The following is a 26857-nucleotide window of genomic DNA, read 5'->3' on the forward strand; positions in this document are numbered from 1 at the left end:
TTCTAAGCCTCATGAGGGTAGAAACTTGTATGGCTTTTTCAACTTTAGTATTGAGGTCCACAGCAGGTGCTCAAAAATAATGGTTTAATAGATGAATAAAATAATGAGTAACAAAAAACACCAGTTGGATTTGAATACATTGAAGAAGGAATGGTCAATGTGTCACTCTAAAAGCTGAAAATATAACATCCTTATTTTCTTGAGCTATCAAAAAGAGAAAATGGGATTATGAAGTAGAGTGACATAAAGGTTTTTGTTTAAGTGAAGGAGACAAATGTGTTAGAGCATGGAATTAAGAAAAAAAAAAAAAAGAAAAAGACCCACCAATAAAGGATATTGATTTTTTTAGTTTTGTATTAACAGTAGAAGATGATATAAATCAGTAAATAAAAAACTGTTTTATATGACAGTTCTATATTTCTAGATTGTGTTTCTGATTTATTTACTTATTTTTAAGGATTTTATTTATTAGAGAAAGAGCGTGAGCAAGTGGGGGGAGGGGCAGAGAGAGAGAGGGAGAGAGAGAATCCCAAACAGACTCTGTGCTGAGGGAGCCAGATGCAGGGCTCAATCCCATATTCCTGAGACCATGACTTGAACCAAAATCAAGAGTCAAATGCTTAACCGACTGAGCCACCCAGGCACCCCTGTTTCTGGGTTTATTTTAAAAATTATTAGATTTGATTTAAATTCTTCATCCCACAATAACTTATGAATAAATCTACAGTGAGTTGTTTTGCATTGATTTCATCTGTTACATAAGTGCTTAAATGAGTTTAAATCCTTGCTGAACTCATAAATTGATTTTCAGAACATAAATGATTATAAAATAATATTAGTAATAAATGTGAAGTGCCATGATAACCGAATTAGTGGGGAGGGAAATGAGGAAGAGAAAAGTTGAGAAAGTATTTTTCCAAGCAGTGCTTGTCCAAGGAAACCAGATTAATTACCAATATGTTAATTTTGGTGATACAGATTAATATCCACTTACTATTTATTTGTATAGATGACTAATTTCTGAGGAATGATATTATAAATCATACTGTATAACATTTAAAAATATGTCATTAAATTAATATTCTAGAAAACTTATTACACATTTTATTTTTATGAAAAAGTTGACAAAATATGCAAATGTCAAAGGGATGAATTCAATATAAAAACTTCGTTACTGTAGAAATTGGTAATTGCTTCTTTGACTTAAATATGCGTATCTTCAGAAGTGGCTATGATGATCTTCTGCTAATTAAAGGAATTATTTAATGTGACCATATTAAAATTATTGGAAGGCATTTTTGTTCAATAAGAAAGGGAGAAGGAATAACAGTTCATTGTTATATGTATGTGATAAAAACTAGTTGAGAAATTGCTATTAAAATGGTCTACCTGTCTCTACCTATCTACTCATGTATCGAGAATTCACTACAGAGGAAAAGATAATTTCTGGCACAAACTAGCTCTGAAGTAGCAGGGTAGTAAGGAATTATCTGTGATAGCAACAGAATTTGTGACTTGAGAATTGGAAGGCACAAATATGTAAATTTCCTCTGAAAATTTCTCTTCAACCCAGGTACACATTGTAAGATCATCTGATTATCCACAGTTGATATGATTTAATCTTTCTTAATCTATTTCATTGCTGTGTTTGAGAATATCTGGGGTCTTAAATTGTAATAGACACTTAAAACTTTGTATCCTAAAATGTTCATATATCAAAAATAATAAAAATATGAAATGGGTCATAAAATGTCTATTCATCTCATGCAGGGAAAGTTATTATAACAGTTATTTCATGATCATTAGATTTTGAAATCCTGTTTCTCTTTAAAGCAGTAAAAGCCCCATGAATATTGTTTCTCCCATTGTAAAAAACTACCTGCATATCAGTCTTCACACTTTGTCAAATTTAATTTTAAATCCGTATCACCTTGTTTTATCTCTACCAGTTGTATTTTAAGTTTAAATCTTTAGTTTGAGTGTCATTTGAATGTACTATAAAATGTCTCTAAAGGGAATGTGGGCTGAAAAAGTTGATGTAAGTTTCTAGTCGTAGGTATTTTGTTATTAAATCTTGACAGAATGTTAATGTTGAAAATTGAAGTGATGCAGATCAGCTTCATGTATTCCAACTTCACCTTCCACTTAATGCGATGATGCATAAATTCTCTTGTAAAGCTGGGGGAAATTATGTTTTTATTCAATCAGTAATTAGATTGCAGCTTCTTACTCAACCTACCACTCTTAGGCATTAAAAGGAAAGTTGGAAGTTTCCTACCTTGGTAGACTTGATCTGATAGCACTGGAAAGAAGAGCTTATTGACATTCTCAATGAAAAACAAAAGAAGATGATTTTTATTCCCTAGTCTGTTTCTTAAATTCCTTAAGCAAGGCTAGCAAATGTTTATTTATTTTTAGTAAGTGTTATAATTTTTGGCACATCAACAGAACACTATTATTTAGCTTAGGTGAGGGGTATTTTTTGCTTATTAAAACTTTGTAATGAAAGGACAGTATGGCTTCTCTTTAATAATGAAGTAGACATGACAAATTGTCTAGCATCTACCCTACCTTGCATTTATGAATACTGATTTTGTTGTGAATTATTCTTTTGCACAACAGTAAGATATTTTGTTTATTTAACAATCCTTTCGACAAGTTTAAATTCTTGTTAAAATCATAATACTAATTCCATAAATGGAAACACTCAACTCTGGAAAACATAGTAGGAGAACAAAGTGATGAGTTTGCAAATTCACAGTTATCACAAACAACTAATTTTAGTAAATTCAGCTTCTGATTTTACCAACTTTTCTTTTAAAAAAATTTAACAAAATCAATCAGGGGATTGGCCTCTAGATTGTTCAGTTTCTAATATAAGTGCTTATATATTAACATTTTATATTAGGATCAAAAATTCATAAAAGTATGTTTATCTCCAATCATTAAAGATTCAAATGTATATAGAACAATTATTTACTGTTTTCATCATCAGATTTAAGAAATGTTCAGGGGGCGCCTGGGTGGCACAGCGGTTAAGCGTCTGCCTTCGGCTCAGGGCGTGATCCCAGCGTTCTGGGATCGAGTCCCACATCAGGCTCCTCTGCTATGAGCCTGCTTCTTCCTCTCCCACTCCCCCTGCTTGTGTTCCCTCTCTCGCTGGCTGTCTCTATCTCTGTCGAATAAATAAATAAAATCTTTAAAAAAAAAAAAAAGAAATGTTCAGGATCACAAATATACACATTCAAAAATACCAACACATGTTTAGGTAATTCAACTAACTGGAATGTGTCAATATCAGATTTAACACAGATTGAAAGAAAAATCTTTATATTGCGATGAGTTAATAGCATACTGAGAAACTACTGCAGAACAGTCCATCTTAAAAGGCCATTTTGTGTTTAGATATTCAGGAAATAATCAGAATGTTGGTATTTGGTCACATGTCAGCTCTTATTCAAAGGTTAGCAAAAACAATATGTAGTCACGAAAACTAAAATTTTAATTTTTACAACATCAGAGACAAGTTTTAAAATGTTACTGTAATAGGATTCCTAACATTTTTATACATCTGCAGTTATTTTGTTTAAAAGATCAGAGGAAAACTAGTCTGAAATAAAATAAAAATAAAAATTATAAACATTAAATATCTCCTTTTCCATATTGCTTTCACAGAGTACGTTAATTTGCAAAACCTATTTGTTATAGCAGCTAAAAAGATGAATTCCATATATTCCTGAATCATTATAAGATATAAATTACCGGGACTGGAATTTATAAAGAAACATTTTATTTTTTACTTTAAAAAATTGTGTTTGAACATCACTTAGAGTTGGCAGAAATCAGATGGAACATTTGTATTTCCTGGGGTAGCATTCAACCTTTATTGCACTGAGAATCTTTGGCGGGCATCAGTCACAATCACGTCTACGGCATGCACCTTAGAAAAACTGGTGGAAAGTATGTAAGCGTGCCTGTGGTATTGGTATCTTTAACTCTATCCTTATTTTATCTTAAAAAAAAATTTCAGACATTGCTATTTAACCATTATTGGCAAATCAGGGTGCCTGGGTGGTGCAGTCGTTAAGCGTCTGCCTTGGGCTCAGGGCGTGATCCCGGTGTTCTGGGATCGAGCCCCGCGTCAGGCTCCTCCGCTTAGAGCCTGCTTCTTCCTCTCCCACTCCCCCTGCTTGTGTTCTTTCTCTCCCTGGCTGTCTCTCTCTCTGTCAAATAAATAAATAAAATCTTAAAAAAAAAAAAATTATTGGCAAGTAATCTCATTTGCAACCTACCTCATAATTCTTGGCCACACACAATTTGCTGAGAGACACGAGCCTGTATTAATGAGAAAAATATAATCTTAGCAGTTTTATTCTATTTCCAACCACAGGTTTAATTCACTTTTCACACTCACTCTTGAGGGTCTCTGAAAGCAGAGTGCAGCTGTGGGGTCAGACTATTTTGGTGGAAGGCTTGTTGAAGCACTCTATAAATGCAGAGAGAACATTTTATAGATTATCTGCAAGTCCAGTTTTTCAAATACTGGCTAGGTTGAAAGAATCTTGGAGGCTGCTGGTTAAATGCAGACTCATGAACCAAAACAGACCCATTGAGTTGCAAACCCCGGTGCAGAGACCTGGCAACCAGAACTTTCCTCACCCAGCCTGGTCAGTGAGGCGATCTCACTTGGCAGAGCAGCTAATCTCACTTGAAGCCTTCCTTCACTCACCTTTTTATTGAGTGCATAGTAGAGAGCTTGCATTCTGGTGGGCACTGGAGATGCAGAGATAACAGGAGTCCTGCTTCCTTAATAAGCTAGAGTGTGAAGTAAGTACTCTGTGTTGCAACAGAGTCACAACCACCTTTAAAAGCTGTTGCCTTTAGGGCACCTGCATGGCTCAGTTGGTTAAGTGTCTGCCTGTGGCTCAGGTCCTGATCCCACGGTCCTGGGATCGAGCCCCACATCGGGCTCCCTGCTCTGCGGAGAGCCTGCCTCTCCCTCTGCCTCTCTCTCTCTCTCTCTCTGTTTCTCATGAATAAATAAATAAAAGCTTTAAAAAATTAAAAAATAAAAGCTGTTGCCTTTGATGATGGGGTAGATATACTTTTTAGTCCAGGCCGCTGTCACAGAATACCGGATGCCTTATATAAACAACAAAACATTTACTTCTCATAGTTCTGGAGGCTGGGAGGTGCAAGATCATCTCGTCCTGCTCGCAGATTCATTGTCTGGCGAGAGCCTCCTTCCTGGTTCCCTGATGGTCATCTCACTGTGTCCTCACATAGCAGAAGGGGCCAGGGAGCTTTCCAGAGTCTCTTTTGTAGAGGCGCTAATCCCATTCACGAGGGCTTCACCCTCATGACCTAATCACCTCCTGAAGGCCTCACTCCCAAGTGCCATCATGTTGGAGATTAGATTTCAACATATTATTTTTAGGGGAGGGAACAAACATTCAGTTGAGAGCAGGCACCTTGATACATCACACTAAAGCTTGAAACTGAACATTAAATGGTCTCAGAACAGAATCAGAATACATGATACTGTATTTTATCTGTGTTCTTCATAAGGGTGTTTGGTTTGGTTTGTTGTTTTGCTGTTTATTTGTTTTTAGGACACTATGGCATATTCACGACACAGTTCCACTTTATTAGTAGCTCTCCCTGTGCTTCTGCCTTTTATTATTTCATTTTATTCTACTGTTGTTCCATCTCCTTTTATAATATATTCAATGGTCTGATTACTGAATTACTGTGTGGTCTTTTACAACCTAATTAAAAATAACTATGAGATCGGGGTTATGGGAGATAATTTTATTGATGTATTTTACAATTAATTATGTATTGATAACAGTCCAGCATCATTATTTATTATAATTAGGCTAATTATAAAATGTAATTACCAGAATATCCAAGGTGTTCAATTGCTGCCTAAAGCTATCATTTTGAAATATAACTTTTGCTTGCCAATTACTATAGCCTTCCTTAATTTGTGGATAAATTATGCTCTGTTATTTCTATGGAGAAATTACTTGGAAGCATCAGTTCCCTAAGCGAGAAAATAGTGTCCCACAGTGAAGTTTAAGGGTGATAAGGTGGTAAGAGCAACAGAACATAGTTCAGAAGATGGTCACACAATTATCGTCATTGTCAAATACAACTCATGACTTTCCTACTACTAAGCAGGGTTTGCCAGTCAAGGCATTGTTGAACCATGAAATATCTTACTTTCTTTTTAATTTGATCATGCTCCCCTAATCTGAGGATTATCAGACTTCCCTGTGGGCATTTAGCGTCTCTTTGCAGTAACTACTGCAAACTACTAGCTTTCATTCTGAAAAAAAAAATATTGAAAAACTGTAAAATTACAGTAGGTGTTGAATCAAACATCTAATGCCAGTCTTTTGTCAACAATGAACCCACATTGGAAATTATCTTCTCAGTGACACTTTTCTTCTGTCATTGGTGGGTTATGACTATGGAACAAAATAACTAGGGAACTACCCTACCGTAACTTCTTTTTTATTTCTATACTTTCTGAAGATGTTTGACTCTAGGAAATATATCTTATAGAACTTAACGCCCACTGTTGACCAGCCAGGATCCTTGGAAAGCTACAGTGGGTTTAGTCCGCTGAGCACTCCCATTTGGATCCTTAGGTGGGTTGGATGCGATAAGCTCATTTACTGTCTGGAGCAGACAGACGCGCCGTTTTAACATGAATACTAAGCCTTTTCGTGTTTTTACCTCTGCTTTTGTTGCAGAAACCCTCGAAACGCTCATCAGACAAGCCGAGAATTACACCAGCATTCTCTTCTGCAACACCTATAGGAACATGGCCCTAGAGGCTGCAGCCTCAGTTCAGGAGTTGTTCACAGATGTGGGGCTCTATTTATTCGGTGCAGATCTTAATCCTGAAGAGTTCGTAAACAGATTCTTCGACAGTCTTTTCCCTCTCGTCTACAATCACCTCATTAACCCTGGTGTGACGGACAGTTCCCTGGAATACTTGGAATGCATCCGGATGGCCCGCCGGGATGTTAGCCCATTTGGAAATATTCCCAAAAGAGTCATGGGGCAGATGGGGAGATCGCTGCTGCCCAGTCGCACGTTTCTGCAGGCACTGAATCTGGGCATCGAAGTCATCAATACCACTGACCATCTGCACTTCTCCAAAGAGTGCGGCAGGGCCCTGCTGAGGATGCAGTACTGCCCTCATTGCCAGGGCCTGACTCGCACGAAGCCTTGCATGGGGTACTGCCTCAACGTCGTGAGAGGCTGCTTGGCACACACGGCGGAGCTGAATCCACACTGGCATGCCTACATCCGGTCGCTGGAAGAGCTGTCAGATGCCATGCACGGAACATATGACATCGAGCATGTGCTCCTGAACTTCCACGTGCTTGTTCATGACGCCGTGATGCAGGCTCACCTTGACGGACAGAAGTTGTCGGAGCAGGTAAGTGGCCACGCCACGTCTCCTGACCGATGGCTTAGAACTCAAGCATTAGCCACATAAAGTTCTGTTGATTATAAGCACATCATTATGTATTTTAAAATGATGGCAGCTTAACAAGTTAATCCATCAGGAAAGAGTAGCAGAATGCATGGGTTGCCATATTTGAGTCAAGGTGTATTTGCTGTATCTTACAGTAAAAGTTTGGTTAGCTACTTTCCACTTTCTCTTCTAAGTAGAAGCCTTCTCGTAGGGTCAGTTCAGTGAGGGAGAGAGGACGCAGGTATAAAATCGGGACCAGCAGGGATTTGAATCTGCCTCTGCCAGTAATTCCCAGATGCCTTAGATTCTTTGAGGCTGTCTCCTCATTGATAAAAAGAGAATAGTAACACGTAACTTTTGGAGTATTCTTTTTTGGGAAGATAGACAATATGTATGCAAACTACCTAGTATGGTGCCTGTTACTCAAAAAATGGGTAGTTCTTGTTAGCATTTCAAAGGTGTTCAGCATTAAAATAGAAAATGCCAATGATATATTCATTAAATGAAGACTTGACAAGCTTAATGTTCAAAAGTGTTTCTTCAGAGACTCTTCAGAATCTGTCACAGTGATGATGTAGTGATTTTTCAGAATGTGCTATATGCAACATCACGGTGTCTTTGCCAAGAAGCCTTTAGAAAGTGTTTGAAAAAAAATCATCAAGTAAAAGGGCACAAGAGTTTTCTGTTTCTCCCACCTTCTGTAGACTCATTTTCTTACATATTCACAGGCTCCTGAGTAACATTCTCATATCCCATATAGTGCAGTAGGACCTGTTGCTGATGTTTACCCTAAATCATTTCTCCTCAAACAAAATTGTATTCCTTGGTGCTGAGAGGAGGCATCTCCTGCCACCCCCCCAGAATTAATTTACTGAATTAATAAATATCCTAATCATTAGCCTTATAGGTCAGTTTCTTGAATTAATTTCTGGTAGATATTGGATCTGAAAATACTTATGTGCAATCATCTCCTCACTTTCTTCCTAACTTCCAGGGTCTTTGCAGGGCCTGTGTGAGCCTATAAGTGCCCTTACGCAGATTGGATGTGGTACCCTCTTTGCGTGCATGCCACACCTTTATATGGCTTCGTGGGTAGAGAGTGAGGTGGATTTCAATGCCTGCTTTCTGATTTATTCAGCTGGGCGTCCTTATACAATGAACAAGATTCCCAACCATATGCAATGGTCTGAATCTTTCCGCAAGCTTGTTCCTTTCTGGAGACCAGATAAACACCAGAACTTTTGGGAGGGATATAATAAACCAACTCAAAATGAGGTATAAAAGACATTTAAGGTCTCAAGTATTTCTTAGTTATGAGAAATAAGATCTAGGAAACAAGTATTCATATTATGATATTGAGTATCTGCGGAAGGGAAGACAGGCACAAGAGCGCTGAAATCAAGTCCAGATTTGATTATTAATTTGGGGCATGGCACGTAACCTCGAAGGGTCAGAGTTTTCTAATATGTATAAGTAAATAGGTTTTAATGCCTTTTATTGTGTATTTTGGAGAACTGAAGGGCCTATTTGTATCATTAAAATCTATCACATAGAAAATTATCTGTTTTTCTTATTTCAAGCACTAAACTAACACAGGTTTGTACTTAGATAAACATGTTTTCAAATCCTGAGTTTGCTAGCCATTTGTCATATGGCTTGGGACAGCTACTAATATGCTTTGATTCTGTTCGGTCTGGTGTGGAGAAGGTAGAAATGGTTCAGGTGGGATAATGTTGGTAAGGCTCCGACATTGGTAGACCCTGGTCCTGGAAATGCTTGCATTTTTCTTTCCCTACTCTAAGGTCAGCCCTGAGCAAACCTCAGGGAAGCAAGTTACTTTAGTATCTCAAAGGATTAAAATCACCATTGTTGTGTTTTATAAGTAAGTTTTATTTTTATTTATTTTTTTAAAAAGATTTTATTTATTTATTTTAGAGAGAGAGAGTGGGTGAGCAGGGGGAGGGGCAGAGGGAGAGGGAGAGAGAGAATCTCAAGCAGATTCCCTGCTGAGTGTGGAGCCTGATGTGGGGTTCGATCTCACAATCCTGATATCATGACCTGAGCCCAAACCAAGCGTTGGATGCTTACCAGACTGAGACACCCAGCTGCCCCTATAACTAAGTTTTAAACAGAACTTTTGTCATATGAAACTATGTGCTGGATTTACAAAGAACATTCTTTTCTTTTAGGCAAATGGTTTGATTTGATATAATCAATAGTCCTATGATTATCTTGAGAAATATCCATCATTACTAATAAGTTGTAGATTCTGTTCTAAATCAAACAACTGAGATTCTCTTTTAAACTTAGGCACCAGAAGAAGGAGATACTGACTTTAAATTCCTTGAAAATTGACTCATTAATATTTATTTCTGCCAACTTCAAAGTGATTTATAAACTGTTTATCAAGCTTCGATAACCAGTTCACACATCAGTGAATTTAACAAATTCAAAATAAATTACTGGAGAGCCAGAAAATAATGACTTTCTCACATTCCCAAAGCAATCTCTGAGATCTAGGACTTCCAAGTCTAGTCCTCAGTAAGTACATATTTTCACTTTAAGAAATCCATAGAGGTATCTGCTGTATCATGTTTCCGTTGGATGAATTTCAACTGGAAAGAAAAATGTTCTCAGTTTCTTGAGAAAATTGTAAGTATCTTCTATTTAATAAGCCATTAGAGAAACAGAATCTAATTTACAATAGAGTATTTTCATTTTATAATTATTCTGGGGCTTAAGGCAATACTTAATTTAATAAAACATTAACAGAGAGTCAGCAAATTACAGATATTAAAAGCGCTGGCTCTACTGTCCGACTGGATTTCACATCTGCTCTACCACTTACTAGCTGTGAGTTTGCACATTTGATTATTAATCGCTCTCTAGTTTCCTCTTTGGAGAATGGGGCAATAATACCTACATCATGGAGTTCTGTTAGAATAAAATGAGCTTTCACACTTAGATGAGTGTCTTGTACATGGTGAATGTTTGAATCCTACTAATTATCCTCACACTGTATTTTTTATGGATACTTTGTTGGTTTCTCTGATGTTGTAAATGGTCCTAAAGCAAATATGCCTTTCCTAATGTGGTGTAGAGTTAAAAATTTTTTTAATGGTCATTTAATATAGGCAAATAATTTTAAAGGTTTTTCATGAATGAGAAAAAACCCTGGAATTTTCAGAAAACATTATGGAGTTGCATAATATTAATGGATATTAATAATAGATATAAGAAATCATTTAGTGATTTCTTGTTATCACTTATTTATTTTGTAAATAAAAATTTGATATTTTTACTATTCATTATATTTAGCACATTATTTATTAATATAATTTAATATTTTAACTTATTCAATGAACCCAGAACCTGCATTAATTTCAGTGTTTCAGCATCTTCTAAATGGAAAAAATATTACTAAGAAACTCAGCTGAACATTGATTCTATACAATTTTAGAAACAAAATTTTTTTTCAGCTTTATTGGCACACAATTGACAAAATCACATTTTTATTTAAATATTTGGTAGAATTCACCAGTGAAATTTGGTCCTGGGCTTTTCTTTGTTGAGAGGTGTTGTGTTTTGTTTTTGTTTTTGTTTTTTGTTTTGTTTTGTTTTATTACTGGTTCAGTCTCCTCATTATTGTTCTGTTCAGATTTTCTATTTTTTTCATGATTTAGTTTTGGTAGGTCTGTGTTTCCAGGAATTTATCCATTTATTCTAGATTATTCAATGTGTTGGCATAAAGTTGTTCTCAGCAGTCTCTATGATTCCTTATATTTCTTGTGATGTCAGTTGCATTGTCTCCTCTTTCACTTAGAATTTTATCATTTGAGTCTTCTCTATTTTTTCTTAGTCTAGCTACTCTTTTTTCCTTTCAAAAAGCAGCTCTTAATTTCATTGATATTTCCTGTTGTTTTTCTAGTTTCCATTTCATTTATTTCTGCTTTGATCTTTGTTATGTCTTTTCTTCTGGTAACTTTAGGCTTAGTTTGTCCTTTTTTCCCCCTAGCTAAAGTTATAGGGCTAGGTTGTTTATTTGTGACTTTTTCCCCCTTACTATAGGTGTTCATCACTGTAAACTTCCCAACCAGCACTGCTTTTGCTGGATCTTATAAATTTTGGTAAGCTCTGTTTTCACAGCTGGGAGTTGGGGTTTCTCTCCGGATTGAATGGCACTTTGCGGAGGGCGGGATTTATGGCAAGTGTGTGTCTCCGTCCTTCCTGCCCATTTCGGGGTAGGTGTTTTCTCATCCATCCAATGTGTTCAGATAGTTTTTGGATTTCTTTCAGAGGAAATTTCTTTATGGGTAGTTGTACAAAACATTTTGTCCATTGGCTCATCTGTGGGAGGAGGGAAATTCAGGAGCCTCCTATGTCGCTATCTTGGGAATTACTACCACAAAAAGCTTTTTTTTTTTTTTTAAAGTCTGTAATGGGTTTAGAAACATAATTTCCAACAGTAGAAGTCCTCATTTGTATTTTTAAATAGATAATCAGTTTTTCACATCTCTTACCTATGCACTCTTAGTAGAGATTCAGCTGGTTGCATTCAAATTACTTTAGAATAGCTATTCACTTCAATTTTAATACCTATCAAAATTGAGTTTAAGGTGAATTGTACACACTAGTGCACTCTAATTAAACTCTGTTGTTGAGATAACTGTACCTCATCACTTCCTCTCTACACATTCACATTTATCTGCATCTAAAAATGAAACCATAATAAATTGATCATGTGTTTTTAAATATCTTAATGATATTCTTCTATATAAATTGAAAAAGAAAATTAAAATAGTAGCCTGGATTATTTCTGGTAAGGCACTAATTTTGTTCTATTTTTTATAATGTGGTATACAGTTTCCTAAAAATCACTGTGTTACACGATTTTGTGTACTAGGGATTGTAGGACAAAGAAGGTTGAGGCAACACATTACTCTGAAGGGTGCATCCTTGAAATGGTTTCCAGTGTTGGAATAGTGGGAGCAATATACGTTCCAAGGACACGGGAGAAGGTTAGGAGCCTCCAGTTGCCTGGGTCCAGCTCACATGTCAACTGGCAGTCACATCCTCTCAGTGACAACCTCCAACAATTCCACAAGAAACAAAAAGCCAAGAAGGCATTATGTCCAAAGCCACCTTTTTTTTTTTTTAACAAGCTTTAAGTCTTTTACATTTTTGTGTTTGTTATAGAATGAAAGACTATGACTAAAGATTATAAATTACCTATGGACCAATGTTTTGGGTAGCTAGGCACAACTTCATTGAAAATACATTCATAATATATTTAAAAATATCATTTTAATCTTTGCCTAATTTTTATTTAATTTGGTGGGCTAATGTTTAACTTGTGATTAGTATATTCTTTCACTGGACTTGTTCTTCTGAGTAGTAAAGCTGGAGCTCCACAGGAGAAAAGGGAGTCATAAGAATTCAACTAGTAACAATTGAAGGGAAAAGATACAAGTTTCTAGAGTAAAAGACATCTCAGAAAGAATCCAATCTAAGTGGGCCAACCGAAAGTAGAAAAATCTATAAGCTAATAAGAAAAGGAAGATTCATTAGATCATGAAAGGCCAATCAATCCAAGTCATTGTCTTCTACAGAAGTTACTTCAAAACGTTTTCACCTGCTTAATTCTGCACAGTAGTTAGTTGTCACTAGCTACCCTTAGTGATAAGGAGCTCACCGTTGCAGAATGGTGGCAGGAGTATGTAGCCATAATTGGTGGGTTTTCCTCACAGTGCTGGGACCACTGAATTCTTTCCAGCTGTGGAATGAGGCAGAAGTTTTCTGACTTCAGGCAAGTCAAGGGTTCGACTGTCCAGTGATTTTCTACTCAAATAAATACAATATATCGAGATATTTCTATAACATGGTCAGCCTCTGCTGGGAAGAATTTTCTTCACATGCTTGATTAGATCTGAATCCTTCATCTTTTGGAGATTTCCCCCCTGCACTTGTGGATCATGGGGGAAAGGGATGCCCAGTTTCGCCCTTTGATAATGTCTCCAAAGGTTGAAATGATTTTCAGTAGTGAGGGCCAGTCACAACCCATGTACCTCATATGAGGTAAGCCTTTTTTTTTTTTTTTTTTTAGGAACACTTTAGATAAGAAGCTTGCGTAATTTAAAGATAGATATTTCTTAAGACTTTGAAAATATTGCATGATTAATTTGTGATTTTATCTTTCTGAGAAAGAATATAGTCTGAATTATTTGAGAATAAGTACTGATAACCATGATTATTTATTTCTACTTAATTTCCTAAGAGAGGAATCGTTGTTAAATGTCTTGTGAAGATCTGATGATCTATAAAGGAAAATCTGGACAAATATCTCCTGGAACAACGGTCTGTCATGTTTGTAGATAGTTCTAGTTGCTTGAAAATTCATCCTTATAGTGATTGAATATTTGCATCCTCAGTTGCTGTGCATGGACTCTAGATTGTAATGCTCTGGAGATAGGGACCAACTCTTGGCCATCTTAAACTTCAGGTATTGGAAGGCTATTATTTTGTCCGATTTCCTGACATCTTTCCAGACTGTTCACTCCTGTTTTATTGAGTTCTTCTTTATAGGCTTTCTTGTTAGGATCACTATTTTAACTACACAGCTGTGCGTGGCTCTTCTGGAGAACTTGCTGACTCAGGTTGGAGTTGGCCAGACAGGAGGCAGCCTAGGAGTTGACAACTGGTGGATACTGGGCGTGGATCTTTTCATTTCCTCCGTTAACAGCCAAGTGCTCCTCCTTCCTCAGGGATCTGCCATCTGGAAGATTCTTGCTTGTGGTCTCAGGCCTCTGCCAAATGCATTTTTTTTTTTTTTCGGAAAATAAGCAATGGAAAGATAGTTTTCAGAACCTTTAATTTCTTCCTCTTTCAATTTTTGTGTGATGTATGCATTTGCTTTGTTAAGTTATTGATGTTACTCTGAGCAAACAGAGCTCTTATCTCAGTAACATGAGCTTTTGTCTCCTGGGACTGTGAGGGTTTTAATAATACCCAGTGGTTCTTTTTAATTTTTCTGAAGTATTTTCGATTGAGTTTTGTAAGTGTGTAGCTGTTCAGATGCATCACTGATGTTTTTGGCTGGTTTGGCGTGATTCTCCTCTACCTTAAATGGAGTAAATGCTGTCTACGTTGAATGCTGCATGCATAAAACTTTGTTTCCTTTTCTTGATTACGTTCAAGAAATGATGTTTCTGTTGCAATTTTTTGTCTCTCCCTTTCTACTTGGGTGTTTTCTGAATGCAGCAAAGCTTTCCTGGCTGGGGATTTTTCAAATGATTTTTAATGATTTTTGCATTGAGAATTCTAGCTTCTGCAGTTACTTTTGTGTACATTTACTTTCCCGTCTTCTTTGAGAGTTCGTAAACTGGTACTTAACTCAGTCACATAAATCGGCAATCCTTTGGCTTTGCCAATCAAGAAGCCTCCATTTTCCGATGCCTTCGTTATATCCAATTTCACGTTAGCACAATCTCTGCTGCCTTCCCCAAGAACAGCAGCCCAACTACTCATCTCTAGCAAGTGTTTACCTCGAAGTTTGATCTGACTCTCTTTCTTATTAAGGACTCACTCCGTGGGCAGAGTTTTATGAGCTTATTTTTTTCACGTTAGTAAATTTGCCCACTCTATGCTTCCATTTTTGCAATTCTTATGAAAGCAACTTTATGCTTCTCTGAAGATTAGAATTTACCTCCAAAGGCTTCATTTTAGTGCTGTCTGGAGCTTTTCTCCATTCTTTGGCTGGGTTTTGAAGGCTGTTTTGGTGTTGGATTTGCTTTGATGCTTCTTCTAAGGAGTTAACTTTGCTTATAATGTCAACCATCATCTGAAGTTGTAATCATTTGGACTTTTCTCTTTTCCATGCTTCCTGGAAGTACCTGGTTTAAGCTCAAGTAAAGAGTGGTAGCTTTCTAGCTCTTTATTCAAGGTCTTCATGTTTACGATGTCTTATACAAAGTTGTAAATCTTGTTTCTAGTATAGTTGATTCAGGGCCTCCAAACTCTCTTACAAAGTGGCACAAATTCTCAAAGATTTTGATATTTTTACTCTAGAGGGACAGACATTCCGGTGACCAGTTCTTTGTTTCTCTTTGCATAGTAACAAAGGGTTTTAGACACAAAAAGAATCCCATTCTGACTGTAAAAACTACCACCTCATACAGTATTCCTTGGGCTGCTGGGCCCCCACTGCTGGTCATGGAGCCCCCAGAATCAGCATTACATGGAGCATCATGGCCATCACTGGAACTCCTCTGGACCCCAAGGCCACTGTTGGCTCACCTCAGGTTACCGTGACTTTGTGGCCACAACAGACCACATAGCCCTGCATTGAGAGTTCAGCCCAGAATGTCCCTAGTGCCTAAAAACCAGGGCAGACCTCAGTGGTGGTGGTAGAAGTGACAAGAAAACAATGCCTACCACCCTTTGTCACCTCTTCACCCACGAAGTCAGTGGTCATAGCGCATGGCCCTGGTGGTAGGACTAGGCTCTGTAGGCCAAGGCAGATACTCAGCAGCTCTGGCCACCTGGGGTCTCCCTGGGCTGCACCAGGAACTAAGCAGGGAAATGTCTTTCCACATCTGTAGTTATTCTTGTTTGGGAAGGTCTGCAGTGGAGGGTTACATGTCCCCAGTATTGGCCACTTCTTCCGTAAGCTTTTCATTTTGTCTTGGAAGACCTAATCCAGCTGATGATGATCGGGGAAGACTCTGACTCTTAATGCTCCCCTTGGTATGTTTCTCGTTGGCCGTGAATGTGTGCAGGGAAGGATGGGAGCTGCAGTCTGACAGTCTCCGGGTAGGATCTCTACTCCCTTCTCTGTCTTCACATTTAACAACTAAGGAAGGACTAAGAGGACTTTTCAGTCTTCACATTTCACAAATGTGCAATCCACCCATGGGGTCTTGGGCTCCACTCCCATTTTTCTCCTCAGACTATGCCGTTAGGGCCTGCGTGGACCAGAAGAGCTGGGGGCTGACATCTGGCCCTTCAGCTGCTGTCTTTTGAGACAGGTAGACCCTCCCACTTTTTAAAACTGAAGCTTCCTGGTTCCTTCTTCCATTTGTAGGCACTCCCTGTGTTCCTTTGGAGCCTGGTATAAGCAGATGAGACACTGTTATAGCCACTGATATCACTGTTGCAAAACCACCCAAGGGAAATGGGCAAAGGGACAGACCTAGAAAGCCAGGGAAGGTGCGTGGTGGGTAGAGAGGGTCAGTGTTAAGATGTGTCCTAAATTCTCTTTGAGCTGTGTCTGTCTCTACAATATGGACAGTCTGATTTGAAGAGGATCCCACATCAGTCCATCCATCAACAGTAGGTGTTTGATGCTGGATATCACAATTGGGCAAGGAGTAAAGCACTTCAAGGTGACCTTCCTCCAGGTTTGATCTAGGGACAGGAAATCTTTATCATCCAAGCAGATAGAGAAGAACTCTACTAATAATCTCCCGTATTGTCAGATGTTGTGTGGTTATAATTTCCCACATTGAAGTTGTCATATTTTTAAAAGTTATCCAAAAAAAAATGAAAAGAAGGCAAAACATTATCCTGTACTCTTTTGATGATTTACTAGGACAAAGCACCTGAATTATCACTAGGTATATGTAATTTTTTTCTTTTTTAATTACTATTTTACTCACTCTAAAAACCATACTATGCTCTGTAAAGCTAGATGTTAATTTGCAGATGATTAATACATTACAAATAATTTTTGTCCTGTTGAATTACAAGTTATTTTTGTCTGATTGAGAAAAAAAACCCTGCAAAGTTACTGTTTTATTTACCTGAAAAATATTAGTCTTATTTTTTTTTTAATTTTTCTAACAGTAGAATACTATTCCAGTGTTCTTTTTTTTTCACTGACTATAATGCTAATCTCTTTCAAGCAGCTTTATTGCTCAGCTGACTCCCTCGTTAAGGAATTGAACAAGGCTTTCACAATAGCTCTTTATATATTAGTTTTAGAGGCATATTTTTTATCTTTTTGAAAATGATACTTTAATGCATTGAGAAAAAAAGGCACTACAAACATTATTTCTTATAATGTGTAAGATTGTTAGGACGTGCCAGGAACTCAAATTCACTGAATACCTCCTGAGGAAAGGGGTGGATATTAGACCATATAACCAAAAGGTCAAATGGTACAGATAACTGAAAGTCTGTTTTGATCTAGTTCCTCATAAACGTTATCAGGATTCTTGTCTACTTCTCAATGAAACTTTTGTCTATGTTGGTTTGTTTCTCAGGCAGGCTTTCCCTAGGTGGTAACAAGGTAGACCATAAAACTTCTACGGTCATCACCTTCTAGTTTAGCAAGAAAAAAAAAATACGACTTATTTCTCATCAGTCAAAATTCCCTATGCTTTTGCTTATCTGGTTTTGGGCCTCTTCTTTTCCCTGAGGCAGTTACTGACTCCCTCACTGGCCACCTTTGGGTCATTTTCCCATTGTGGAACCATAATTGGGATCAGCTCACCTAAACATGTCAGGAAAGAGTTGGAGAGGGTATTTCCAAAGGGTGAATACAGGACAGCAACAAAACAGGAAACAAAAAAGAAAAACCAAACAAACAAGAAATGAAAAAGTATACTTTATGTTAATAAAGGATTTAATGCTGATGACTATCTGTTAGAAATATGCCAAAGAGCATCAACATACATGTAACAATAAATTGAGATCTGAGCAAAATAGAAACAAATATACAAATTAAAGATAAAAGATAATAGAAAGAAAAAAAGTTAGAACTATTGTGTAATTCCAAGAACATGATGGGATTACTAGAAGCCTTTACTTTAAATTCACAAGTAAGACATCCCTCTCATGTATTATACTCTCCAAGCTAATGTTTACATAGCTAATGTCTAACACATGTCTAATACAATTAGACAACACATCAATAGAAAATAACCTGATAAAAATAGGCAAAGGGTTTAGACATTCTCCTAAGAAAGTATAAATGTGGCTACTAAAATAAATGTGGCTAATAAAATATGTTCTACTTCATTAGTCATTAGGGACATGCAGATCAAACCACAATGAGACAATAAGATACCACTTCACGCCCCTCCTAGGATGGCTATAATATAAACAATCAACAATAACGAGTGTTAATTAACGACATGGGAAACAACAGATGTTGGCGAGGATGCAGAGAAAGAACACTCTACACTGTTGGTGGGAATGCAGACTGGTGTAACCGCTCTAGAGAACAGTATGGAGGTTCCTCCAAAAGTTAGAAATAGAACCACTGTGTTTTCCAGCAATTGCACTACTAGGTATTTACTCAAAGGATACAAAAATACAGATTCGAGAGGTTACATGCTCCCCAATGTTTACAGCAGCATTATCAGCAATAGCCAAACTTTGAAAAGAACCCAATGTCCATCAGCTGATGAATGGATAAAGAAGATGTACTGTATATCTACAATGGAATGTTACTCAGCCATCAAGAAGAATGAAATCTTGCCATTTGAACAACGTGGACGGAGCTAGAGGGTATTATGCTAAGCGAAATAAGTCAGTCAGAGAAAGACAAATATCATATGATTTCACTTATGTGGAATTTAAGAAAAAATACACACGGACACATGGGAGGGGATAAAAAGAGAGAGGGAAATAAACCATAAGAGACTCTTAATGATAGACAACGTACTGAGCGTTGCTGGAGGGGTGGTGGGTGGGGGGTGGGTTAAATGGGGGATGGGTATGAAGGAGGGCACTTGTGATGAGCACTTGGTGCTGTATGTAAGTGATGAGTCACTGCATTCTGTTCCTGAAACCAATACTACACTATATGTTAGCTAACTAGAATTTAAATAAAAATTTGAAAAAGAAAAAACAAAAACAGACGAAACAATACCAAGTGTTGGTGAGGCAGTGGAGAAATCTGACACTTGTGCATTGCTGGAGAGATTGTAAACTAGTGGAGCCACCGGAAAAGTTAGGCAGCTCCTTAATATAATTAAACGTAGAGTGACTGCGTTACCTAGCCATTCCGGGCTAAGGTGTATACCCGAGAGAACTTAATACATGTTTTTAAAAACATATATAGATAACCATGGAAGCTTTGTTTATAATAGCCAAAAAGTGGAAATGACCTAAATGTTCATCAGTTGCTGAATGAATAAATAAAATGTTGGATAGCCCTACAATGGAATATTTTTCTACCATAAAATAAGAATGAAGTACCTTTGCATGCTACAATATGATTGAACTTTGAAAAGATTATGCTATGTGAAAGAAGTTAGTCACACAAGACCACATATCACATGATTCTGATCATATGAAATGTCCAGAATAGCAAATCCATTGAGACAGAAAGTAGATTAGTGGTTACTGGGAGCTGGGGCGATGGGGGAATGAGGACTTACTGCTAATGTGGATAGGACTGTTTTTGCAGGGGAAAGTGATAAAAATATTGTAAAATTACACAATGGTGATGGTTGCATATCTCTGTCAACATAGTGAAATTCACTGAACTGCACATTTCAAAAGGGTGACTTTTATGGTACATCAATTATATAACAATAAAGCTGTTATAAAAAAAGTTATAATGTATAATTTTGAAAATTGACTCCTACAAAAGGAAAACCAGCATATTTCAGGGAATAATTTCCATTTATAGATTTGTTCTTTTTGTTGGCATATGCTTCTTGAGGCTTTGGGAACTCAGAGGGACAATGCGTCTATTCATTTGTCATCCAAATGACACACTAAAAATGTTTTTGGAGACGTTTTATCATTTAATGCTTCAAGGTCCTTCAGTGAAATGATTTCCCCCCATATATTAAAGGTGATGTTTTCTCCACAGATAGTAAAGTTTCTGACCTTGAAAAACTGCTTTTCTCATTGGAGAAGTTTGGGGGTCAGATTAAAAATGAATAAAGAGAGAATTTCATTCATTTATCCAGACTTCCAACAAATACACTTGGAGTGTTTGCGGTGTACCAGGCATTGCTGGAGATGGGGTGTATACCAACTGGACACCCAGTTGGACTGTTGGAGCTGACAGTGGACTCACTCTCTTCTCCAGAGCACAGTAGCTTTTCTAGTCTATTCTCCACACAGACGTGAGAATAATCTTAACAGACTATAAAATAGATGATGCTTAAAATCCTTTAGTGGCTTCCTGTTGACCTTAGAATAAAATCTGAAAGCCTTCATATTGATCTTCAGTGCTTTGCACGTCTGCCCTGTAGGCCGTGCCACTTCGCCCTCATCTCACACACTCTTAAAAATCCTTTGCTCTAGCCAGGCTAGAGTTCTCTTGTTCCCTTTAGCATACAGTCCTCTTGACACACTTGTCAGTTAGGTTTTTCTAAAAGTAGGCTCCTTTCCAACCAGGCCCCCCAGCACCTTTATCCAGCTAGCGCTAATGCCGCTCCTCATTTTGGTCTTACCTTGGGTGCTGCTAACTCTGGAAAGCTTTCCAAGGCCTCTGTAGAAAAGGTTGGGCAACTCTGTAATATATACTAGGAACACCATAACTTTTTCTTTATAACATTTTGCGTACATGCTGTTATTTAATTCTTCATTTATATTTTATATTGGTTGTCAGTGCCAAGAGGGCAGAGACTGTCTTTTGTGTTCATCACAGTATCTCTAGAGTCTAAGTCTCCATGGACATATGAGTTCCTTGATGAATACCTGTTGGTCAGCAGTAAATCTCACCTTTCTCCTGTGTTGCCTGGATTCTTGGAATTGTGTCCATATTGATCTCTCTGCACCACCTTCGCCTTCTTTGTGTCTCCATGAAAAAAATTCAAACTTCTTAGCCTGGTGTGGAAGGTCCTCTGTGTAGGGATACCACTCCTTCTTACTCATCAATCTTGTTCCCCTTCTCCTCACCTGCTCTCCCTTGTATTCACGGTCAGATTAGAGGATGACACCCATGCCCCTCAATCCCATGTGGACTTGAATATTCTTCTACTATGTGCACATTACTGAAAAACCCAGAAGCTTGTCCAGAGAATTCCCTGGATCTTTTTCATCTCTTTCTCCCTTGTGCCTATTAAAGTATCTGGCAATATTTGTTGAACTGAAATGTCCTCCATGCTCCATAGTAGAAACTTCTTGATTAATGCCCTGAATTAGATTTAATTTCTGACATTTACAATTTTTCATTGAATCTTAAATTACCAGCATTTCATATCTCCCATGAGAGCACAGCAAGACAATTGTAATAATCTATGATTCTTTAAATGAATGCACAAAATGCTTCCATTTAAAATTTTATGTAGATAAACAGACTAGCATTATTAATATTATATCTGCATTTATCTTAAGCCCAGTCAAAAAATCCCATTTATCAAATTAGGTTACTGGAAGTAAGGACAAAGCAAAAATAATAAACATTTAAAACAAATGTTGATAGAAGTGGATATAATCTTCTCTATGTAATTCTGGGAGTGGTCCTACACCATGCCTTCCACCTTCCAGTTCTCAATGGAAAGCAGACATCAGGCACTTGTGTTTCCTATATCTCATACTAGCTGGGTACAAGGGTAGCCAGAGCTGCTTGGGGTCTGGGGTAGGACTGAGGCAGACTGCCATCCCAGATGTCCTGTAGATTCTAGACACCTGTCTCTGGCTTATAGAATCCTCATGATTCATCCAAGGAAGTTTTAAAAACTGCTTTCTGCGGTTCACTAGTGTTCTTTTTAGATGTTAGTAGTAGGCGTTCTTTGATAAAATGTTGCATGATCTTAAGTTTGGGGAAACACTACACGCAATATTCATCTCCTAGGGAGTATTGCAGGTTATTTCTATGCAGATTACTGTGTCAAAGGCTCTGATAAATCCTGCTACTTAAAAATATCCATGAACAATTTTAAGTAAGGCATTTTCAATATATATTTAACCAAGACCCCATATTTGCCTGCATATGTTATGGATTTTCTGCTAAAAACATTCTGGAAAATGCTGCTCAGAGCTATGTTTCATGATTTATTTGGGGCTTCAGCCACGAGCAAATTACTTTTGGGGAAAGTTGAAGGCAACATAGCCTGGTATCTGGCCAGGCAGCTTCAAGTTAGCTGGACTGTTGGCAGCCACGGCCCTCAGATGGTTCACTTCACATCATGAAAGGGTCAGTCACCCTAAAATGTACCATGGGCTCTGAGAACACAGACCAGAAACTGAATTCCTTTCAAAACTCCATGTGAACTTGATTGAATTGTATTTTCCCAGGTTTAGCAATGTGAAAAGAGAAGGCTAAACATTCTCTTGACCTTCTAAAAGTGGTCTGTGCCCATAGAGAGATGAGAGTAAACATATCTGAGACAAATAGCTTTGCCTGTATGTTATTCTTCTAACTTTACACTAACCATTTTTATTCAATTTCTCAGCTATATAAATTGAGAATTTTAATATTCACAAGGATCATTAGGATGAATTCTCTAGATCAGGTCATACACCAAAAGCAATGTAAAGCTACCTGGTTAACAATATATCTTATTTGGACAGATTGGTGTTCCCTCACTAACTTGGATAAAGATAGAAATGCTTCGTAAATATATTATAAATTCATAATACGTAATACTGATTCGAATGTGATATTTTCATCACTTTGATCAACGAACAATATAATCTATTAAAGTGCACATCACAGTCCTCAGTGTCTTTGGTAGAGGGTCCTTATTTCCACACTTATTTCCACACTGGGGTATACAAAGTCCCACTACTGGCTCCCAGCCCAGAAGGTAATACTTAGAGTCTTTTCACCCCACTTTGCTGCTGGTTTTTCCTCACACTGGGCATCAGCTGACAAGGTTTAGACGAAGGAATAGCAGGTATTTCCTAATGTATTTTTTAAGATTTTATTTATTTATTTGATAGAGCATGCACGTGAGAGGCAGCAGAGGTAGGAGCGGGGCAGGGGGAGGGATGAGGAAGGAGAAAGAATCTCAAGCAGACTCTACTCTGAGCCTGGGGCCTGTTGTGGGGCTCAGTCTCAAACCCTGAGATCATGACCCTGAGATCATGACCTGAGCTGAAACCAAGAGTCAGACACTTAACCGACTGATCTACCCAGGCGCCCCTCCTTAATGTATTTTATACAGAGCAAGTCTTTCCCTGTTCTGAGATAGCAAAGAACACTCCTTTTTTCAACTTTACTAAATCGCCATCTTGGGGATATTAAGATAGCTGAAAAGAAGAGATTGAATTAAGATTCAGAGCTGGAAAAATGCAAGTAAATAAAACACATGCATTTATTTTAATCCACAAGCAAAAGGCATTTTTGAAGTAAAATAACTGAAAGTAGTTTTACATTTATGAAACTTGAAGTCAGGAAGGGAGAATTCCCTCCTTTAACACCTTGATAACCAGAAGTGGCCCGGTGACGGTAGTACGTATATCTTCTCAGCTTTCCCTTTTTTCATATTTCCCACAGATCCTAGTACAAAACTGAGTGTAGGTAACAGTAATGTCTTTTATCCCTTCCTTTAGTCTCACCTTCTCTACCACTGATAAGTTCAGCTTTCTTTTTTTTTTTTTTAGACCTTTAGCCCTTTTTTTTTTTTTTTTTTTTAAAGATAGAGACAGCCAGCGAGAGAGGGAACACAAGCAGGGGGAGTGGGAGAGGAAGAAGCAGGCTCATAGCAGAGGAGCCTGATGTGGGGCTCGATCCCGGAACGCCGGGATCACGCCCTGAGCTGGAGGCAGACGCTTAACTGCTGTGCCACCCAGGCGCCCCTTGAGTTCAGCTTTCTGAGAAAATAAAAAGTGCTTTCCTGGAGTTACTTTAGGGGACCCTTGTCACATCAGCCTGCTAGATATTGATTTATCAGATTAAATAACCACCCTATTTATATATATCCAAGACAATTTCTGAGCATCAGACCTATATATACAGTTTTCTACTTGTACTTTTTCTCAGAATGTCTCAAAAACTCTTTAAAATCCACAGACCCAGAACTGAACTTATCTTTTTGCCCAAACCCGATGACTCTTTGGTATCCTCTGGCTCGGTACATCCACGTAGACAACCTGGAAACAACTTTGACGTCTTCTTTGCCCCCACCAATTTCCAGTCCTGATTCCTATTGCTTGCACATCTTAACTGTACTTCAGATTTGTCTGAATCTCTTGTTTATGGCTGCAGCCATTGTCTTGCTTGAATGATTGTACACAGGTGTATCCTTATTAGTCTAATCTTACTGTGTTTCCCCGCACTGCCCATCCCATCTATAGGGTCACCAAAATAGCATTTGAAAAACTCAGCTGTGAACTCATTTTTTTCAGGATTTAAAACCTTTCACTGGTGGACTTGATGCATTTCTTTAATATGACCGCCAAGACTCTCTATGTCTGACTGCCAAACATCTCTCAAATCTCTTCTCCCACAAGCAATTTCCCTCCATCCTCCACGAGTTCTTTTATAGATGTTGACCGATAGTCAAATTTCTTAAGATTGTATGGAATTTATTTATGTATATATGTATGTATTTTATTATGTTATGTTAGTCACCATTCAGGACATCATTAGCTTTTGAGGTAGTGCTCCATGATTCATTGTTTGGTTGAAACACCCAGTGCTCTATGCAATATGTGCCCTCCTTAATACCCATCACTGGGCTAGCCCATCCCCCCACCCGCCTCCCCTAGAAAACCCTGTTTGTTTCCCAGAGTCCAGAGTCTCCCATGGTTCGTCTCCCCCTCAGTTCCCCCCCACTTCAATCCGTAGTAGTATTCAAAGACATTGTACAAAGATCTTCATATGTGCACCAGCCTTTTATCCATAGCCCAGGAAACAAATATCCACCAATGGGGGAATGTCGAATAAATTAGAACACAGATGCACCAAGGAGGATTATGCAAACATCATAGATAATGAATGTGAGTTATATCAGTTGATCTGAAAGGATTTTCCTGTGATATTATGGAATGAAGAAAGTGAAATGAATGGAAGCATATATAATATGATCCTATTTTTACAAAGCATGTGGTTTTTATGGGGGCTCTCTTTATGTTTGTAAATACGTATGTGAATGCATTTCTGTGCAAAGTACATGGATACATGAACATGGAGAAACAGTAGAAATGGGTGCATAATGATTTGCTGCATTTGATTATCTAGGAAGGAAAAGATGTGAGTGGCCATGATAGGGAGAGTGGGAGTTAAAGAAGCAAGTGAAATGATAGGAGAAAAACGATGGCATTAAAAAAAAAAAAATAGAACCCAGTGTGGTGATATGATCCCATTTGTATAAGTATGTATATGTGTGTGTGTATCTCTACGTAAGGCATACATAAATTAGAAAGCATAAACCTGGCTTTTGTGTATAGCGAGTGACTTCTGGGTATGTTCATCAAATAGGTGACATTCCAGTGACAAAAAGTTTGCAGAGTTGTATACAATATAATTCTAACTTTGTAAAATCAGACAAAAAAAGAGTAAAATGTGTGTACATCTGCTTGTATATGTTTGTAAAATTGAGAAGAATGTTCTAGAAGGCTGGGTCTCAGTCAGTTTGCCTTCCCTCCTCTAGAGGTACCTACCATTAGGAATTGGTATGTGTTCTTCCAGACCTTTAAAATTCATTTATATGCATAAATTGACAATGGAAATATGTGGTATTTTATTTTAAGCTTTATTTCTTTATTTTAGGGAGAGAGAGTGAGAGCCTACATGAGTGGGGGAGGGGCAGAGGAAGAGCATCTCAGGCAGATTCCCTACTGAATGCAGAGCCCAAAGTGGGGCTCAGTCTCATGACCCTGAAATCATAACCTGAGCTGAAAGCAAGAATCAGACACTTAACTGACTGTGCCACCCAGGTGCCCCAGACATATGTGGCATTATGCTACATAATAGCATAAATGCTATTTTACTCTGTCGTTTTTCAATTTTTTTTTTACTCAGAATATGTCTGCATATTTTCCTCTTAATTATTACATAGTATTTAAAATTATAATACACTATGATTATGCAGTCATAAAAATGATGTACCTTAATTTATAATTTTTCATTGTTAAAAATAAATGTTTCGTTGAGCATCCTTATACATGCCTCCTTGTTCTTCAGTGTGTAGTTGTTTCTTAAGGTGAGCTATAGTTGAGTAGAATTGCTGGCTGGTAAAGAGTAGACATTTCGAAACTTAATAAAAACAGCCAGACCACTCCTGCCAATAGCAGATATGTGCATTTACACTTATGCTAGCAATGGAAGAGATCATCTCCTTTCCCATACCTTTGCCAATATTTGAGACCCTCAGTCTTTGAAATGTCATCTAGTTGGGTAGATGAAAATCATATTTATAATGTCACAGGTAAATACTCAGTTTGATTGGTTTCCATATGTTTTTTGCCATTTGTATCTCTGTGTGTGTGTGTGTGTCTGTGTGTCGTGTG

The 26857-nt window shown here is 37.7% G+C and overlaps 1 protein-coding gene across 1 annotated transcript in view; it reads left to right on the forward strand.

The window, feature by feature from the left end:
* Positions 1-26857, forward strand: part of GPC5 (glypican 5) — a 644069-nt gene that overhangs the window by 261277 nt on the left and 355935 nt on the right. Inside the window, exon 3 of the mRNA XM_040620333.1 lies at positions 6762-7456. Coding sequence (XP_040476267.1) covers positions 6762-7456 — 695 coding nt within the window. The remainder of the gene's footprint in view (positions 1-6761; positions 7457-26857) is intronic.

This window comes from Ursus maritimus, unplaced genomic scaffold (assembly GCF_017311325.1).
Source record: "Ursus maritimus isolate PB19 unplaced genomic scaffold, ASM1731132v1 scaffold_10, whole genome shotgun sequence".
NCBI lineage: Eukaryota > Metazoa > Chordata > Mammalia > Carnivora > Ursidae > Ursus > Ursus maritimus.